Source organism: Salmo salar, chromosome ssa23 (assembly GCF_905237065.1).
Source record: "Salmo salar chromosome ssa23, Ssal_v3.1, whole genome shotgun sequence".
Classification (NCBI taxonomy): domain Eukaryota; kingdom Metazoa; phylum Chordata; class Actinopteri; order Salmoniformes; family Salmonidae; genus Salmo; species Salmo salar.
Window position 1 is genome coordinate 8,018,945 of NC_059464.1, and position 20,802 is coordinate 8,039,746.

The following is a 20,802-nucleotide window of genomic DNA, read 5'->3' on the forward strand; positions in this document are numbered from 1 at the left end:
AATACTTACTGACTCAAGACATTTCAGTTTTTCATTTTTTATTAATTTGTAAACATTTCTAAAAACATAATTCCACTTTGACATTATGGGGTATTGTGTGTAGGCCAGTGACACAAAATCTCTATGTAATCCATTTCAAATTTAGGCTGTAAGACAACAAAATGTGGAAAAAGTAAAGGGGTGTGAATACGTTCTGAAGGCACTGTGTCAACACATTATGACCACAATTCAGCAACTATCTCTTCCAACTAATCTATTGGTCAGTTGACCGGAGACAGCTAGGTCCATAGGACCAGTTGGAGCATTGCCTCAAAGAGGACCACAGACAGGGATGATAAACAGAGGTGCTTCTATAGAAGTTGCATCCTTATTCAGTTCCTATTTCCTAGTAGAAGGGCTGAAATCTTAAGGGGGGCATCTGTGTAGATAGCAGGATACAGCTGTGCGTTTCTCCTGTGTGCACTGTGTCTCTTAGGTCCAGTTTATGTTATAGTGTTTTTGGTTTGACTATCCTTGTGGGGACAGAAGTCCTAAGGACAGTAAAACAAGGAAAAAGGCTATTTTAGGGTTACAGTTAGGGTTAGAATGGCAAAGGTACATAAAGATGGAGGAATTCAGATATGATGTCATCGTTTTAGCACTACCCACAGAGTTGTTAAACTACAATGCTCTGGTTCAATCTGCCAGTAAATCAGCACTATCTACTTTTTCATATTTTTTGTTTACTGACTCCATCTTTGAGCTATAATTTGGATAATGTATATTGTGCTAATAGAGAGCAATGTAGAATATGGCGAACTTAGCAAACTAGGAATTTGTGGTAAGTACATGGGAGTCGCCATCTTCAAGCACATTCACCGTTAGGGTTAAGGGTTAGGAGTTAGGTTCAGGGTTAAGGTGAGGTTTGAATGGGAATCAATTGTTTGGTAAGACAAACATGTGTGTGTGCATGTATGTGTGTGTATATATTCGTCTGTGTGTGCCTGTGAGCCTGTGTGTGTGTGTGACTGTCTACGGTATGTGTGTATGTGTTCTGCTGTCAGGAAGCTCAACTCAGCGGGGCCCTGCGTGTCAGTCCTCAGTGCTTTGCCTGTCAGCAGGAGGAAATCCAATGACAGATCAGCTCCCTGCAGCAGGGAAGAGGCCAGGCCCTGTGTGTGTGTGTGTGTGTGTTGGTGTCGGTGTGTGTCGGTGTTTGTCCTAAAAGATCAGCTCTGTGCACCAGGGAAGAGGCCAGGGCCCTGTCAACCTCAGGCCTCCCCGGTCAGAGCCTGGGCTGCGGTTTAGCCCTGACACCAAACACGCTGACATTCAGAGGGACAATAGTAAGCCAATAGTGTGCCCCCACTCTCCACCATGAGTAAAAACAACACTTTATTCTACCTTACTCCAGGACTCTGAGAAACAGTGGCAATAGGGGCATTGTTGACGGGTTAGATCTAGTCTCGCATTGCCATACCTCCAAAATCATGTCGTTGTCACAAAACCGGGTTCCCGGCGATGCTAGGTTAGATCCAACAGAAAAAAAATGAAAGAGTAAAATGTACTACTTTAGATTCAAAGCTCAAGTTATTTATGTGCTTCAGTCCAGTCAGTCACCACTGAGAGGTTTTATTTAAGAAAACTGAAAACAAAACCTTTTCTCACAGAGTAGTTACAGTAGATACACCATCCAAAGGGATACAGGTAGCATACAGTATGTCACAAAGGTAAACAAATTGTCTGTATATAAGATTTATACTACACTTTTACAAGAGGATGATATATTCTATAAGGACACATTAAGGAACAAATACAGTACAGTAGGTACATTCTTATGTAAAGCAAACGGCATAGGGGAGAGTGGGGTAAGTTGAGCCAAAGGGGTAAGCTGAGCCACCCTTGTTTCTAGGAAACAATACACAAAATTAATAATTTGACCAAATATTTAGGAAGAGGTCATCATTTCATGGAGTCTGTGAAGGAAGAAACCACATGGAAAAAAATGATAAGCACATTTTCACCAAGTCAAATACATTTATTGTGTTAGAGATTTCATGATAATTTTATCTAAACCAAAGTAGATAATTTTAAGATTGTTCTATGCATCAGTTGGGGTTTCTAGATTCTAGATAAGCCAGTTCCCTGTGGCTCAGTTGGTAGAGCATGGTGTTTGCAATGCCAGCATGGTGTGTGCAATGCCAGGGTTGTGGGTTCGATTCCCACGGGGGGCCTGTACAAAAAAATGCATGACATGAAATGTATGCATTCACTACTGTAAGTCGCTCTGGATAAGAGCGTCTGATAAGTGACTAAAATGTAAAAATGTAAATGTAAGAACAAATTCTTATTTACAATGACGGCCTACCCCGGCCAAACCCTAACCCCGACGACACTGGGCCAATTGTGCACCGCCCTACGGGAGCTTCAATATGAGGGCCTAAACCTAGCATGAAAGTGCATCCTTGTAGCTGTGTGGGCTAATATAGTCAAAATGTTTGCCTTGGGTTAAGTTGAGCCAATGGCAAGTTGAGCAAATTCAAGTGTTTTCTTTCCAGGCATAATGCATGGCATTATCACTGGGACATGAGGTAACGACAGGGTCTATATTAAAAGTGTCAAAAACGAGAATAAAGTGTTTGTTAGGTGTTAAGCCTGTGTTAAAATATGCTTACGATGATTTAAAAAATGTAGTGGTAATAGTTAATTCAGTACACAGGTAAGTGGCACCAAGAGACCACTTTATTTGGTCACGCTATGTTTTCAAAACTAATGTTTACATGCATATTTATTATTTCCAGGGATACACAACATCCTGAAATATATGTAGATATCGTTGATGGAAAGATACTATATTTCCCTTAATGGAGTGATGATGAATGTAAAAAATTGCTCAACTTACCCCACTCTCCCCTACAACAAAACAAGAAATAAGTGAATAGACAAGTGCTACATTGTTTTTTTCCCCCCCAGTCGGATCCATCTCAATCCATCTCAGAATGGACAGCTAACTACACGTGTGAGCATATGTCCACAAAAAAAGTCCTCTCTCCGTTTGGATGAAGGGCTGAAAGTTCGTTGAGCACCCATCAGACTCTGGCAGTATAATAGCATGTGACTCCGGCAGTGTAGTATCATGTCATGGAGCATCTTCCTTGTCCATCCTGTCCTTCAAACAAGGACCGCAACGTGTCCCAAGTCTAGTGTCACATCTCCCAAACACGCCCAAAGGCAACCCTCAGCCCCACCCGCCAACCCACCTGGCAGGGTTGTTAAGCACATCATGCAGCCCTTTATTCTTCTATACTTTCCTTCAGAAAGGACTGCAGTGTCCAGTTCCTCATCTCCCTTCCCAGCCCCCATAAGACCTCCACAGTGTCCTTTCACAGTCCTCCCTCTATACCCTTGTGGTCCAGGTGGATCGTCTGTTACTCCATCGGTCCCCACATTGGGCAGCAGCAGGGGGGCGGCAGTAACGCAGGGCTGAGCCTCGGGGCCTCTCCCGTGGGCTACGTGACCTGCTGGGGGCTGTGGGGGCTGGTAGTCAGGCCTCCTCGGCCGTGGCATCAATCCCGGCGTAGGTGAAGTTCTCGAAGAGCGCCATGTTCACGTAGGCCTAGGGAGGGAGGTTAAGAGAAATGATGGTAGTTAGATAGTACACTCGTAGAAGAAAGTGTTCCAAAAGGGTTCTTCAATTGTCCCCATAGGAGAACCCTTTTTGGTTCTAGGTAGAACCCTCTGTGGAAAGGGCTCTACAGTACATGGAACCGAAAAGGGTTCTACATCGAACCAAAAGGGTTTTTACCTTGAACCAAAACTAGTTCTTCAAAGGGTTCTCCTATGGGGACAGACAAATAACCCTTTAAGGTTTTAGATAGCACCTTTTTTTCTAATTGTGTGCAGTCGTGGCCACATTTTGGAGAATGACACAAATATTAATTTTCACAAAGTCTGCTGCTTCAGTGTCTTTAGATATTTTTGTCAGATGTTACTATGGAATACTGAAGTATAATTACAAGCATTTCATAAGTGTCAAAGGCTTTTATTGACAATTACATGAAGTTGATGCAAAGAGTCAATATTTGCAGTGTTGACCCTTCTTTTTCAAGACCTCTGCAATCCGCCCTGGCATGCTGTCAATTAACTTCTGGGCCACATCCTGACTGATGGCAGCCCATTCTTGCATAATCAATGCTTGGAGTTTGTCAGAATTTGTGGGTTTTTGTTTGTCCACCCGCCTCTTGAGGATTGACCACAAGTTCTCAATGGGATTAAGGTCTGGGGAGTTTCCTGGCCATGGACCCAAAATATCGAAGTTAGTGTCCCCGAGGCAATTAGTTATCACTTTTGCCTTATGGCAAGGTGCTCCATCATGCTGGAAAAGGTATTGCTCGTCACCAAACTGTTCCTGGATGGTTGGGAGAAGTTGCTCTCGGAGGATGTGTTGGTACCATTCTTTATTCATGGCTGTGTTCTTAGGCAAAATTGTGAGTGAGCCCACTCACTTGGCTGAGAACCAACCCCACGCATGAATGGTCTCAGGATGCTTTACTGTTGGCATGACACAGGACTGATGGTAGCGCTCACCTTGTCTTCTCCGGACAAGCTTTTTTCCGGATGCCCCAAACAATCGGAAAGGGGATTCATCAGAGAAAATGACTTTACCCCAGTCCTCAGCAGTCCAATCCCTGTACCTTTTGCAGAATATCAGTCTGTCCCTGATGTTTTTCCTGGAGAGAAGTGGTTTCTTTGCTGCCCTTCTTGACACCAGGCCATCCTCCTCTTCGCCTCACTGTGCATGCAGATGCACTCACACCTGCCTGCTGCCATTCCTGAGCAAGCTCTGTATTGGTGGTGCCCCGATCCCGCAGCTGAATCAACTTTAGGAGACGGTCCTGGCGCTTGCTGGACTTTCTTGGGCGCCCTGAAGCCTTCTTCACAACAATTTAACCGCTCTCCTTGAAGTTCTTAATGATCCGATAAATGGTTGATTTAGGTGCAATCTTACTGGCAGCAATATCCTTGCCCATGAAGCCCTTTTTGTGCAAAGCAATAATGACGGCACGTGTTTCCTTGCAGGTAACCATGGTTGACAGAGGAAGAACAATGATTCCAAGCATCACCCTCCTTTTGAAGCTTGCAGTCTGTTATCCGAACTCAATCAGCATAACAGAGTGATCTCCAGCCTGGTCCTCGTCAACACTCACACCTGTGTTAGCGAGAGAATCACTGACATGATGTCAGATGGTCCTTTTGTGGCAGGGCTGAAATGCAGTGGAAATGTTTTTATGGGGATTCAGTTCATTTGCATGGCAAAGAGGGATTTTGCAATTAATTGCAATTAATCTGATCACTCTTCATAACATTTTGGAGTATATGCAAATTGCCATCATACAAACTGAGGCAGCAGACTTTGTGAAAATGTATATTTGTGTCATTCTCAAAACTTTTGGCCATGACTGTAGAATCATTTAGAGAACTAGGGTGAGGAATGCAATTTGAAGAGGAATTCTATCTAATTAGGACCCTCTCAGCCAACTCCTGAAAGACAATGCAAACAGGTCTGGAACCAGGTTACCTCTCTGCCCTATGGGATAGATCAGGGAATTGCTATCTTATTGAAAAGATGAGTCCTAAGTGAAACTGTAGGTGAATGTCTCCTTACCTTCCTGGCCTCCTGCATCCTGTTGAGCTGTACAGAGATCTGAGAGAAAGGAGGTCTCTCATGCGGCCGGTCTCTCCAGCACTGCCTCATTAACTCATACCTGAAAAAAAAAAAACTAATGAACCAGCTATAACGGTGCACGCATACAGTATACACATACATACACACACACACACACACACACACACACACACACACACACACACACACACACACACACACACACACACACACACACACACACACACACACACACACACACACACACACACACACACACACACACACACACACACACAGTTCCAACCACAGGTCATCACTTACACTTCGTCGTCACAGTTCCTCGGCTGCTCCATCCTGTAGCTCTGAGGGAGTTTCTCATAGAGCTCAGCACAGGTCATCCCACAGTAGGGAGTACCACCTGATACACAAAGAGAGGACAGGGGGAACGGGTCACTTTTACGTTGCTACAGTGACACAGAGAAAGGAGTTGATTGACTCATCTTTGTCTTAGTCATTCTCTGTCATTGTCATGATTGTCATCATCATCATCATTATCAGGCGGGCAAGCCAGATGAGGGGGGATGTTCTGCTGACTCTCTGTGCATGCCTACTCTGTTAACTCTCAGCTGGGGAACCTTCCCCCTCTCTCTCTGGCGTATGGTGTGAAAGCTGTGGGGGAACTGGATATATATTTTTTCACTGTGACAACCCACATTGCTAGGACTATGGGCTATTACTATTCCTCATTTAATAATGTGTATAACATTCACACAGCATCACTACACATCAACTTACCTAAACTCACTATCTCCCATAGAAGTACACCGAAAGACCACCTGAGAAAAAGAAAGAGGGAGAGGAAAGAGAAAGAGGGAAAATATAGGAAGAGAATGAGGAAGATCTAAGTGATATTGAACAGTTAGTGGCCTTGTAATTCAATTATTTATGTATGTTAATTACATATTTTTACATTAGCTTGTGAATGCAACTGACTGATACCGAATAATCTTGTAATAGCACGACATGTAAATGCATCCTAGTGTCTTATTACAGTAAAATCAGATGACTTTATAGCAGCCTCACAACTGTAAAAGCAAAGAGAGAAACAACAAGTACTCTTCACTATCTGTACAGAGCCACCATCTGACTATGTGATTGTCAACTAACAAGATAATGTAGCCAACTCACTGCGAGTTAATCAGTTAACTGTCAGTCATTCTGTACAAATACAATGAGGAACCCATTGACTCAGCTTGAAGTAAACAATCTCTCCTGCTCTCTCTCTATCGCTTTCTCTCTCGCGCTCTCTCTCTCTCTCTCTCTCTCTCTCTCTCGGTCTGGTTATCTTTGTTTATATTCTGTGGTGTGTCACAAAATTAGTGCCTTTGCTCTCATCAACACAAGGCTAAACACACACAAACACACACACTTAGTGCTGTAGCTAGCTTGTTAACTTGTTTACTACAGAAACGTCTCTCCTCTTTGCTAACCTAACCAGCCTCGTTCGTTCCACTTCCTGTAGCCGGGTATAAATAGTCAGTGTTTGACAGGCTCTGTGTGGTAGTGTGGCTGTCCACTGGCTCTATGTTCTTCTTGGCAGGGCCGGTCCTTGCCATTGTGCCGCCCTAGGCAAGACCAAAAAATGTGCCCCTGCTAAACTAAAATAGTCCCAGTCAGCAAAATTAAGTCAAATACGTCTAAAAGACGTCTTTTCCAGACAATGAAGTTAGGTTCATTTTAAGTTCTGAATGAAAGTAGAAAATACGTATTTTCCAGATGTTGAAAATGTGTATTTTCCGGAAATTGAAATCAGGTTCCTTTTTGATTCTGAATGAAAGTTGAAAATACGTAATTTATAGACATCTATGTTTGGGCCAAATCAAGGCTGGTCCAGACCAGACAGAATCTGAACCAAAGATAAACGTCTATGATTTGTGTCAGATTTGGTACGGACTAGACCAAAAACCAACGACCGTGGATGTCGAAATCAAGGCCGGTCAGGACTGCACCAAAAAAAAAGACATCCAAAAAGCGTCAGTGTTGGTCCGTGCTTACAGTGTTGCCTGAAATAACATTTTATGAATGCCCATCTATGTGGTAGGCCAAACCTTTGTAAAACACCAAAAAAAGACATCGACTCGTGCTTACTGGGGTGTAGCCTACCATGTCGCCCACTATGGAATTTTATGAACGCCCATCCATGTGGTAGGCCCACCATTTGTAAAACAAGCTGTTGCATTGGCTTTATTAGTCCTTATTCCTGTGACTAATCAATGGGGTTATTTAAGCTCTGAATATCAGCTACCCAACTTCATCAGGAGTTATCGTGAGCCTATTTGCAATGTGTTTACATAGAAGGAAATGCAGAAGTAGGCCTATTTTATTTTTTGCTATTATCAGCTTGTCCAAAATGTACAGATACAAACTTGAAACCACTAATCATGACAATGGGGTGAAACTCATTGACAACAGTTGTATCTGTCCATTCCATGTTGTTCATTTTACTTTGACCAGTCCTGTTTTTAGGATATGTTGTTTGTTAACATGACAGCACATTTTTTATTTGATTGGGCGCCATTTTAGGTTAGGCTATTTGATCGGAGAAACCTGCATGATGTCAAAAGTGTCCGTCTCATTACACTGTCATACATTTTATCTCCAGCCTGTAGGCTACAGAAAAGGCAACATACTCTTTCTATCACATCCTAGATCTGCTACACGATTTCTATAAGAGGATTTGTTCTTTGACAGAACGTTTGGTGGAGCGCAGCAGCAATGTGTCTCTCTAACAGCACCCTGGAGGAGGAGCGCAGGGAATGGACAAGCAAAAGATTTTGCGCCCCTGCCTTTGACAAAGTGGGCACTGCTTATCACAGGGTGGCATCAGCGCTCACCTAAAAAGCCTAATCCTAATCCTGTCTAATGAGTGGGCTGGCCATGCCTCTAGGCTTCCTGGGTTCTGTTATCAGTTCCTCTGCATTATGTTAGCAGTTCACCATCAACTGGGGGGGAGGAGGAAGGAGGGAACATGATTTGTTGTTTTGGACAGCCAGGTAGAGAGAGAGAGCAAAATTATGTGACTGCTGGCATTGTATTATCTTCTAGCCCTTACTGGAAGCTGTGTAAGACATGGCATAAGTGTCTAAGATAAATTAAAGATTTGTTCTATACTGAAAAAAAATATAAACGCAACATGCAAAAATTTCAAAGATTTTACTGAGTTACTGTTCATATAAGGAAATCAATCAATTGAAATAAATTCATCTATGGATTTCTCATGACTGGGAATACAGATATGCATCTGTTGGTCACAGATACCTTTAAAAAAAAAGGTAGGGGCATGGACCAGAAAACCAGTCAGTATCTGGTGTGACCACCTCACATAGAGTTGATCAGTTGATTATGGCCTGTGGAATGTTGTCCCACTCCTCTTCAATGGCTGTGCAAAGTTTCTGGATATTGGCTGGAATTGGAACACGCTGTTGTACACGTCGACCTAGAGCAACCCAAACATGCTCAATGGGTGAAATGTATGCAATTGTGATCATTGTCCGTAGCTTATGCCTGCCCATACCTTAACCCCACTGCCAACATGGGGCACTCTGTTCACAATCTTGACATGAGCAAACCGCTCACACACATGACGCCACACACGCTGTCTGCCATCTAAAACGGTACAACTGAAACCTGGATTCATCCGTGAAGAGCGTACTTCTCCAGCGTGCCAGTGGCTATCTTATGTGAGCCTTTGCCCACTGAAGTTGGTTACGAAGCCGAACTGCAGTCAGGTCAAGACCCTGGTGAGAATGAGGAGCACGCAGATGAGCTTCCCTGAGACGGTTTCTGACAGTTTGTCCGGGTGGCTGATCTCAGATAATCCCGCAGGTGAAGAAGCTGGATGTGGAGGTCCTGGGCTGGTGTGGTAAACACAAGGTTTGTGGTTTTGAGGTTGGTTGGATGTACTCCTAAATTTTCTAAAACGTTGTAGGTGGCTTATGGTAGAGAAACAAACATTACATTCTCTGGCAATACCTCTGGTGGACATACCTGCTGTCAGCATACCAATTGCACGCTCCCTAAAAACTTGACACATCTGTGGCATTGTGTTGTGTGACAAAACTGCACATTTTAGATTGGCCTTTTATTGTTCCCAACACAAGATGCACCTGTGTATTGATCATGCTGTTGAATAAGCTTCTTTATATGCCACACTTGTCAGGTGGATGGATTATCTTGACAAGGGAGAAATGCTGACTAACAGGGATGTAATCAAATGTTGTGCACAACATTTGAGAGAAATACGTTTTTTGTGCGTATGGAACATTTCTGGGATCTTTTATTTCAGCTCATGAAACATGGGACCAACACTTTACATGTTGCGTTTATATTTTTGTTCAGTATAGTTGAATATACGTTTCCCAGTCAGATACTCACACGTCACTCTTGGTGGTGTACACACTGTAGTTTAGGGACTCTATCGCCATCCAACGCACTGGCAACCTCCCCTGCAACACAAAGAGAAAAAGCCAAGACATCCCATTAGAAAACGTGGTATAATTGAGTTGTAAAATGTGGTTTTAACCGACAGTATGGAGTATGTCTGGTACAGAATTATAAGGGTCAAGTCCTGTGCTTCTCTCTTCTCATTACTAGTTGTAAGGGAACATTGGTCTTGTAAGGTAACTTGTTGCCATGTCAAACACTCCTGCCCTCTTCAGTTGATACTTTTACGTCAGTCTTATTTCCATTTCTGACATACTCTCCCCTCCATATGTACAATATTTGGACAGTAAAGCAACATTTTTACATTTGGCTCTATACTCCAGCAAATGTTTTCAAAAGGTTTAGTATTTGGTCCCATATTCTTTGCACTCAATGACTTCATCAAGCTTGTGACTCCAGAAACTCATTGGATACATTTGCAGTCTTTCAGATTATATTTGATGAAATAGGAACAAAATGGTGAATAATGTGCCATATAAAAATGTAGCTTCTCTGTCCAAATGCATACAGAGGGGAGTGTATGTAGTGCTATTGTGTGAGACACCATGCAACATTTTCACATTCTCTTCAGAATGTTCTATTTGATGTTGGCTGACCAATGATGATACAAACTAGAATCCTAGCTATTGTTCCTTAATGCACTGTGCTGTATGTGACTGAGCTCCCACCATGGTCTTTTTGACGTAGACCTCCTCCCCTCGGGACAGACCGAAGTCTGCTATCTTGGCCACTAGGTTGTCTCCCACTAAAACGTTCCTCGCTGCCAGGTCTCTGTGGATGAACTAGAGAGGGAGAGAGGAGAAGAGAGAGAGGGGGGGGGGGGGGGTGAAAACATGAAGCTCACATCTGGGAATATCATATGAATTTATGCTGAGAGGAAATCTACATTGATGTAGGTTCCTGTAGATTCCCTGTCATATTTATCAATCATCATTTGTGTATTGAATAGCATTGCTGTAAAAAAAAGAAGGATACTACCAAACTTGGATATAAACAGCATAGAATTGGCAACCACCCTCCCAACTCAAGGACGCAATTTAGAGTTCACAGGCATACAGTTGAAGTCAGAAGTTTACATACACCTTAGCCAAATACATTTAAACTCAGTTTTTCACAATTCCTGACATTTAATCCAAATAAAAATTCCCTGTCTTAGGCCAGATAGGATAACCACTTTATTTTATATGTCAGAATAATAGTAGAAAGAATGATTTATTTCAGCTTTTATTTCTTTCATCACATTCCCAGTGGGTCAGAAGTTTACATACACTCAATTAGTATTTGGTAGCATTGCCTTTAAATTGTTTAACTTGGGTCAAAGGTTTCAGGTAGCCTTACACAAGCTTCCCACAATAAGTTTGGTGAATTTTGCCCCATTCCTCCTGACAGAGCTGGTGTAACTGAGTCAGGTTTGTAGTCCTCCTTGCGCGCACACGCCTTTTCAGTTCTGCCCACAGATGGCCACTCCAATACCTTGACTTTGTTGTCCTTAAGCCATTTTGCCACAACTTTAGGAAGTATGCTTGGGGTCATTGTTCATTTGGAAGACCCATTTGCGACCAAGCTTTAACTTCCTGACTGATGTCTTGAGATGTTGCTTCAATATATCCACATAATTTTCCTACCTCATGATGCCATCTATTTTGTGAAGTGCACCAGTCCCTCCTGCAGCAAAGCACCCCCACAACATGATGCTGCCACCCCCGTGCTTCACGGTTGGGATGGTGTTCTTTGTCTTGCAAGCCTCCCCCTTTTTCCTCCAAACATAACAATGATCATTATGGCCAAACAGTTCTATTTTTGTTTAATCAGCCCAGAGGACATTTCTCCAAAAAGTACAGTCTTTGTCCCCATGTGCAGTAGTCTGGCTTTTTTATGGTGGTTTTGGAGCAGTGGCTTCTTCCTTGCTGACTTGTTTTACTGTGGATATAGATACTTTTGTACCCGTTTCCTCCAGCATCTTCACAAAGTCCTTTGCTGTTGTTCTGGGATTGATTTGCACTTTTCGCACCAAAGTACGTTCATCTCTAGCAGACAGAATGCGTCTCCTTCCTGAGCAGTATGACGGCTGCGTGGTCCCATGGTGTTTATACTTGCGTACTATTGTTTGTACAGATGAATGAGGTACCTTCAGGCATTTGGAAAATTGCTCCCAAGGATGAAACAGACTTGTGGAGGTCTACCATTTTTTTTCTGAGGTCTTGACTGATTTCTTTAGATTTTCCCATGATGTCCAGCAAAGAGGCACTGAGTTTGAATGTAGGATCTTGAAATACATCCACAGGTATACCTCCAATTGACTCAAATGATGTCAATTAGCCTATCAGAAGCTTCTAAAGCCATGACATCATTATCTGGAATTTTACAAGTTGTAAAGGCACAGTCAACTTAGTGTATGTAAACTTCTGACCCACTGGAATTGTGATACAGTGAAATAATCTGTCTGTAAGCAATTGTTGGAAAAATTACTTGTGTCATGCACAAAGTAGATGTCCTAATCGACTTGCCAAAACTATAGTTTGTTAACAATAAATTTGTGGAGTGGTTGAAAAACGAGCTTTAATGACTCCAACCTAAGTGTATGTAAACTTCCGACTTCAACTGTACCTGTGTGCATAGCCGCAGGAAGTAGTTTGGGTGGGGGGGGGGGGTTCCAATTCTATGTTGTTTATATCCAAGTTTGGTAATATACTTTTTTTTACTGGTTTGCTAATACAGGACTAGTAAAGGCCAAGTGCACTACTTTTGTTTCCTAATACATTTTTTAAATTCCGATTTTTCAGGGGGTGCTGCAGCACCCTCAGCACCACTACTTCCCACAGCTATGCCTGTGTGTATACTCTACCTGTTTGTCGCTAAGGTAGTGCATGCCAGTAGCCACGTCGACAGCGAACTGCAGCAGTTGTTGTGAGGTGAGGGTGGAGGCTGTGCCGTGCTCCTTGGCGAAGGCAGGGTCTGTCTCTAGGACTCGGCTCTTACGCAAGAAGTCAAGCAGGTTTCCATATGGGGCGTACTCAATAGCAATGTACAGGTACCCTACACAGGTAGAGAGAGGCAGTTAGGGGAAAGTAAAGAACATTTATGATTTACTGGTACACTGTATGGAGAAGGTTGTTTAGCGAGATACCGTTTGCAGAAAAGTTTGCCATGGAGCGGTAGAAAGGCATTAATGGAGTATCATCCTGTAATCCATAGAAATATAATTTTTGTCCTGTGCTGTAATCATCATTATAAAACTGGTTGTTTGGATCCTGGATGCTGATTGGACGAGCAGTGTTCCAAGCCGTGCTGTATTGGCCATCACAGACACACCTCTGCCCGCTAACAGTTCCATCTGTGGCTCCATAAGAATATCATGCTCAAGGCAGGAAGGCATTAACAGAGTATCATACTGTAATCCATAGAAATAGAATTCGAGTTCTGTGCTGTGATCATCATAATTGTATAGAGAGAGAGAATCACCAATGCTAAGTCAAGGCTACTTGAGAACCATTAGGATTGTGAAACACGGTGGTTTAATAGGATGATTTTTTTTTTTTTAATCTCCGGTAATGTACTTTCCACTCTAAACTTCCTCCCCACAATATGTTATCAATCGTAGATCTTTGTACAAAGAGAATCAGGCAATTCAATTATTTCCCAAAACTGTCAGAAGTGGTTAGGAAATAGAAATTTCATGCTCAGAGTTTGGTCGAAATGTATATAAAGTAAGCCTGTACGTTAACACAATGTAGTGTAACCGAGTTTCAAATTTAAATATTAAAATCACTATCAACATACTATAGCTATCATATAAGAATACAGACATATGTATTTAAATATTTCCTAAAGAGATACAGTTCTTTAAAAGTCTTCCCTTGAGATTACAATGTCCATACTTTAGTATAGTATCAATTAAGAGCATTGCCCAGTATGGCCAGTAGGTGGGGTGCTCACCCCTGTTTTCACAGGCTCCTATGAGGTTGATGATGTTGGGATGTTGGCCCAGTTTACACAACACTTCCAGCTCTCCTGCAAAGTCCCGGTGGTCATTCTCCGAGGCAAACTCTGCTTAAAACAAAACAGCACACACAGCAAGTTACAAACATGTACAGAGAAAGAAGCTTTGTAACATTATATCACTGACTTTAGACATGTGTGTGTAGGAATGTGTTAGAATGTGTTTTGTTTCTTCGACTGTTATGTGTGTGAGTATGATTTAGTGATGTGTGTGTGTGTGTGTGTGTGTGTGTGTGTGTGTGTGTGTGTGTGTGTGTGTGTGTGTGTGTGTGTGTGTGTGTGTGTGTGTGTGTGTGTGTGTGTGTGTGCGTGTGTGTACATGCTTGTGTGGTAGTGTAAGTGTGTGTCAGCGGAGGCTCCCCAGAGGAGGAAGGGGAGAACCATCCTCCTCAGTGAATTTCATAAAAATAGTGAAACATAAAAAAAAATATCCTTTTTAGATAAAACTATACTAAATATACTGCTCAAAAAAATTAAAATAAAGGGAACACTTAAACAACACAATGTAACTCCAAGTCAATCACACTTCTGTGAAATCAAACTGTCCACTTAGGAAGCAACATTGATTGACAATACATTTCACATGCTGTTGTGCAAATGGAATAGACAACAGGTGGAAATTATAGGCAATAAGCAAGACACCCCCAATAAAGGAGTGGTTCTGCAGGTGGAGACCACAGACCACTTCTCAGTTCCTATGCTTCCTGGCTGATGTTTTGGTCACTTTTGAATGCTGGCGGTGCTTTCACTCTAGTGGTAGCATGAGACGGCGTCTACAACCCAAACAAGTGGCTCAGGTAGTGCAGCTCATCCAGGATGGCACATCAATGCGAGCTGTGGCAAAAAGGTTTGCTGTGTCTGTCAGCGTAGTGTCCAGAGCATGGAGGCGCTACCAGGAGACAGGTCAGTACATCAGGAGACGTGGAGGAGGCCGTAGGAGGGCAACGACCCAGCAGCAGGACCGCTACCTCCACCTTTGTGCAAGGAGGAGCAGGAGGAGCACTGCCAGAGCCCTGCAAAATGACCTACAGCAGGCCACAATTGTGCATGTGTCTGCTCAAACGGTCAGAAACAGACTCCATGAGGGTGGTATGAGGGCCCGACGTCCACAGGTGGGGGTTGTGCTTACAGCCCAACACCGTGCAGGACGTTTGGCATTTGCCAGAGAACACCAAGATTGGCAAATTTGCCACTGGCGCCCTGTGCTCTTCACAGATGAAAGCAGGTTCACACTGAGCACATGTGACAGACGTGACAGAGTCTGGAGACGCCGTGGAGAACGTTCTGCTGTCTGCAACATCCTCCCGCATGACCGGTTTGGCGGTGGGTCAGTCATGGTGTGGGGTGGCATTTCTTTGGGGGGCCGCACAGCCCTCCATGTGCTCGCCAGAGGTAGCCTGACTGCCATTAGGTACCGAGATGAGATCCTCAGACCCCTTGTGAGACCATATGCTGGTACGGTTGGCCCTGGGTTCCTCCTAATGCAAGACAATGCTAGACCTCACTGGCCCGCCTGTTCCCCAGACCTGAATCCAATTGAGCACATCTGGGACATCATGTCTCGCTCCATCCACCAACGTCACGTTGCACCACAGACTGTCCAGGAGTTGGCGGATGATTTAGTCCAGGTCTGGGAGGAGATCCCTCAGGAGACCATCCGCCACCTCATCAGGAGCATGCCCAGGCGTTGTAGGGAGGTCAGGCACGTGGAGGCACGTGGAGGCCACACACACTACTGAGCCTCATTTTGACTTGTTTTAAGGATTTCCACTTTAATTTTGAGTGTGACTCCAAATCTAGACCTCCATGGGTTGATAAATTGGATTTCCATTGATTATTTTTGTGTGATTCTGTTGTCAGCACATTCAACTATGTAATGAAAAAAGTATTTAATAAGATTATTTCTTTCATTCAGATCTAGGATGTGTTGTTTAAGTGTTAAGTATATTCACATACACTACCGTTAAAAAGTTTGAGGTCACTTAGAAATGTCCTTGTTTTTGAAAGAAAAGCACATTTTTTGTCTAAAGAAGCAATATAACTGGCCTTCTTTAGACTAGTTGAGTATCTGGAGCATCAGCTTTTGTGGGTTCGATTACAGGCTCAAAATAGCCAGAAACAAAGAATTTTCTTCTGAAACTCGTCTATTCTTGTTCTGAGAAATGAAGTTATTTTGTCCAGTGTCTGTGTTCTTTTGCCAATCTTAATATTTTATTTTTATTGGCCAGTCTGAGATATGGCTTTATCTTTGCAACTCTGCCTAGAAGGCCAGCATCCCGGAGTCGCCTCTTCACTGTTGACGTTGAGACTGGTGTTTTGCGGGTACTATTTAATGAAGCTGCCAGTTGAGGACTTGTGAGGCGTTTGTTTCTCAAACTAGACACTCTAATGTACTTGTCCCCTTGCTCAGTTGTGCACCGGGGCCTCCCACTCCTCTTTATATTCTGGTTAGAGCCAGTTTGCGCTGTTCTGTGAAGGGAGTAGTACACAGCGTTGTAAGAGATCTTCAGTTTCTTGGCAATTTACCTCATGGAATAGCCTTCATTTCTCAGAACAAGAATAGACTGATGAGTTTCAGAAGAAGTCTTTGTTTCTGGCTATTTTGAGCCTGTAATCGAACCCACAAATGCTGATGCTCCAGATACTCAACTAGTCTAAAGGCCAGTTATATTGCTTCTTTAATCAGAACAACCGTTTTCAGCTGTGCTAACATAATTGCAAACGGTTTTCTAATGATCAATTAGCCTTTTCAAATGATAAACTTAGATTAGCTAACACAACTTGTCATTGGAGCACATGAGTGATGGCTGCTGATAATGGGCTTCTGAACGCCTATGTAGATATTCCATACAAAATCTGCCGTTTCCAGCTACAATAGTCATTTACAACATTAACAATGTCTACACTGTATTTCTGATCAATTTGATGTTATTTTAATGGACAAAAAATTTGCTTTTCTTTCAAAAACAAGGACATTTCTAAGTGATCCCAAACTTTTGAACGGTACTGTATATTCACATAATAATCCAAATAATTAATTAAAACACATTATTTTGCAATGAAGGTCTACAGTAGCCTCAACAGCACTCTGTAGGGTAGGGCCATAGGGTAGCCGGAGGACAACTAGCTTCCGTCCTCCTCTGTGTACATTGACTTCAATACAAAACCTAGGAGGCTCATGGTTCCCCCACTCCCCCCCTTCCATAGACTTACACAGTAATTATGACAACTTCCAGAGGATGTCCTCTAACCTATCTGGGTTCTTGCAGCATGAACTAACATGTTGTCCATCCAATCAAAGGATCAGAAAATGGATCTAGTACTGAAAGCATAAGCTACAGCTAGCACCGCAGTGCATAAAATGTGGTCAGTAGTTGACGCAAAGAGAGAGAAAAACAATAATTGAACAGTTTGAACAAATTCATTTCTTTAAAAATGAAGGAGAAGCGAGAGAGAGAGAGAGAGATTTTTTTTTAACTTTCACTTAGCTAGCTAGTTTAGCCTACTCAAACACCCAGCTCAAACAGAGAGGGATGCTATGTTAGCTAGCTAGCTATGGCTATCCAACACTGGAACTCTTCCAAGTCATGGTAAGCTTTTGGTTTTATTTATTTATTGCTACCGGGGCCCTCCGGTGTAACTGCTAAACTGATGCTGACTGTATACTGTACTGCATGATTGTAGCGGTTTTAATTTATTTATTGCTACCGGGGCCCTCCGGTGTAACTGCTAAACTGATGCTGACTGTATACTATACTGCATGATTGTAGCAGGTTTACTAACACATTAGTAGTTCTAATAGCTATGTTGACTATGGCGTTGCTAATGTCATTAGCTAATATGGTGACAACGATGTAGGCTGTGTTTAGCGGTTAGCACTGAAGTCCACAAGTGAAAGGAAAAGTTGAGAGGAGAGTGCGTAGATGCGAGAAGGAATTGTACAACGAGCAAAATGTTCATACGTGGCTGCTATGAAAGTGAACTGTGTTTACGTGTGATCAGGGGTGTATTCATTCCGCCGATTCTGTTGAAAAATGTTTCTTAAACGGAAGCAAACGGAACAAAATTGGGATAAACATACCTGAATTTGTCCATTAGAAACACTTGTTTGCAACTGTTGGACTAATGATTACACCCTAGATCAGCTAGATGCAAGCAATAGTGTGCAAGCCGGTATTGAATGTGTCACTGTCTGTCACCTCGATTACTCAAAATGCTCTCTCAACCTGTGCACCTACGTTGTAAACTGTCAATCATAGACTAGGTTGTAGCAACATCATGATGGGTATAGGGAAAATTTGAGTATCATGTAATAGCCTAAACCTATCGATGTTACATTGAGCTGGGTGAATGGAATATGAATGACAGTCATCCAATATGTTGTAATAGAAATAAGGCCATGCTCATAAAAAATATATCATCCTCCATCTTAAACATCACCGACCGTCACTGTGTGTGAGTGCTTGCCTGTGTGCGTGCGTTGGTACATGTGTGTGTGGTACCTACTACCTTTTAGCATCTTGATAGCAGCGCTCATCTTGGCCCCGTCCTTCTTGATCATGGCCTTGATGACCTGGCCGAAGTTGCCCTCTCCGATCACATCTTCAAACTTGATGTCATCCCACTCCAGGATGGGGTAGGTGAGGGGCTCAGAGGTAGGCTTCGGCCTCCTTGTCAGGGTCAGGGTCCCAGAGTTAAACTGGAGGATGGTCTCCTCTCCCTACGGGTTGCAATGATAGCTTTGTTGGATTTCTTTTATCAAAGCATAGAAATGATCAGATTTGAGGTGTGTTTCTCATAACATGTCTATATGTGTAGTTTGAGATAGTGTGGAATGTTTATTTATCTAATCAGGTTATCCAACTTGTTAGTGAAGAAATATACAGTACCAATCAAAAGTTTGGACAGTTTGGCTGCTTTTCTTCAGTCTGCGGTCCAATTCATCCCAAACCATCTCAATTGGGTTGAGGTCGGGTGATTGTGGAGGTCAAGACAACTGATGCAGCACTCCATCACTGTCCTTCTTGGTCAAATAGCCCTCACACAGCCTGAAGGTGTGTTGAGTAATTGTCATGTCTAAAAACAAATGATAGTCCCACTAAGCGCAAACCAGATGGGATGGCGTATCCCTGCAGAATGCTGTGGTAGCCATGCTGGTGAAGTGTGCCTTGAATTCTAAATAAATCACAGACAGTGTCACCAGCAAAGCACCCCCACACCATCACACCACCTCCACCATGCTTCACCATCACACCTCCTCCTCCATGCTTCAAGGTGGAAACTACACATGCGGAGATCATCCGTTCACCTACTCTGCACCTCACAAAGACACGGCGGTTGGATCCAAAAATCTCAAATTTGGACTCATCAGACCAAAGGACCGGTTTCCACCGGTCTAATGTCTTGGCAGAAACAAGTCTCTTCTTCTTATTGGTGTCCTTTAGTAGTGGTTTCTTTGCGGCAATTTGACCATGAAGGCCTGATTTACGCAGTTTCCTCTGAACAGTTCATATTAAGATGTGTCTGTTACTTGAACTCTGTGAGGCATTTATTTGGGCTGCAATTTCTGAGGCTGGTAACTCAAATTAATTTATCCTCTGCAGCAGAGGTAAGTCTTCCTTTCCTGTGGCGGCCCTCATGAGAGCCAGTTTCATCATAGCACTTGATGGTTTTTGCGACTGCACTTGAAGAAAGTTCTTGACATTTTCCGGATTAACTAACCTTCATGTCATAAAGTAATGATGGACTGTTGTTTCTCTTTGCTTGTTTGAGCTGTTCTTTCCATAATATTGAATTGGTCTTTTACCAAATAGGGGTATCTTCTGTATACCACCCCTACCTTGTCACTACACAACTGACTGGCTCAAACGCATTAAGAAGGAAAGAAATTCCACAAATGTACTTTTAACAAGGCACACCTGTTAATTGAAAATCATTCCAGATGACTACCTCATGAAGCTGGTTGAGAGAATGCCAAGAGTGTGCAAAGCTGTCATCAAGGCGAAGGGTGGCTACTTTGAAGAATCTCAAATATAAAATATATTTTGATTTGTTTAATACTTTTTTGGTTACTGCATGATTCCATATGTGTTATTTAATAGTTTTGATGTCTTCACTATTGTTCTACAATGTAGAAAATAGTAAAAATATAGAAAAAACCTGGAATGAGTAGGTGTGTCCAAACTTTTGACTGGTACTATAGTTTAGGTGTGTTTTTATGGCATATTTGTGTGTTTGTGAGTCCTCTCTCTCTCTCTCTCTCTTTCTTTGTCTCTCTCTCACCGATCCAGACTGGTAAGTGAAGGTGCGTCTGCGGTTGAGCAGAGTTTTGCGGATGCAGAAGAGAGCCAGCAGGGCCAGCAGGATAGTGACACAGGTGACCGTCACAGACCCCACCACAGCTACCAACAAATAGTAGCCCTCACTGCCTGGACGCCCCCCCACACCCTGGGTGGTAGGAGTGAAGTCCTGGGGACCTAGAGGGAGAGGTGATATGAGGAGATGCACACTCTTATGCAGATGAACATTGACTCTATCCTATTTATTATGTAAGTATCCTCACATTTTAATGTGATAGTTCACAAAAAAAAAATCTATGTTCACTCAAAAATTTCACTCAACATTTTTGGGACATTTTCAGACCTCAAATGTGT

General features: G+C 42.8%; 1 protein-coding gene across 4 annotated transcripts in view; it reads right to left on the reverse strand.

Annotated features, from left to right (window-relative positions):
- Positions 1-1,564: 1,564 nt before the first annotated feature.
- LOC106584018 (tyrosine-protein kinase receptor Tie-1) overlaps positions 1,565-20,802 on the reverse strand; it is a 28,575-nt gene continuing 9,337 nt past the window's right edge. For 2 of the 4 annotated variants that reach the window (XM_014168774.2, XM_014168776.2), the window contains exons 14-23: positions 20,432-20,625; positions 18,659-18,869; positions 14,087-14,197; positions 12,996-13,186; positions 10,819-10,932; positions 10,082-10,152; positions 6,443-6,483; positions 5,969-6,065; positions 5,645-5,744; positions 1,565-3,595 (exon numbers count right to left, since the gene is read on the reverse strand). In XM_014168774.2, the coding sequence (XP_014024249.1) occupies positions 3,524-3,595; positions 5,645-5,744; positions 5,969-6,065; positions 6,443-6,483; positions 10,082-10,152; positions 10,819-10,932; positions 12,996-13,186; positions 14,087-14,197; positions 18,659-18,869; positions 20,432-20,625 (1,202 nt within the window). In that variant the 3' untranslated portion in view covers positions 1,565-3,523. Of the gene's footprint in view, positions 3,596-5,644; positions 5,745-5,968; positions 6,066-6,442; positions 6,484-10,081; positions 10,153-10,818; positions 10,933-12,995; positions 13,187-14,086; positions 14,201-18,658; positions 18,870-20,431; positions 20,626-20,802 lie in introns of all 4 variants that reach the window. The other 2 variants (XM_014168773.2, XM_014168775.2) reach the window with 1 other exon arrangement.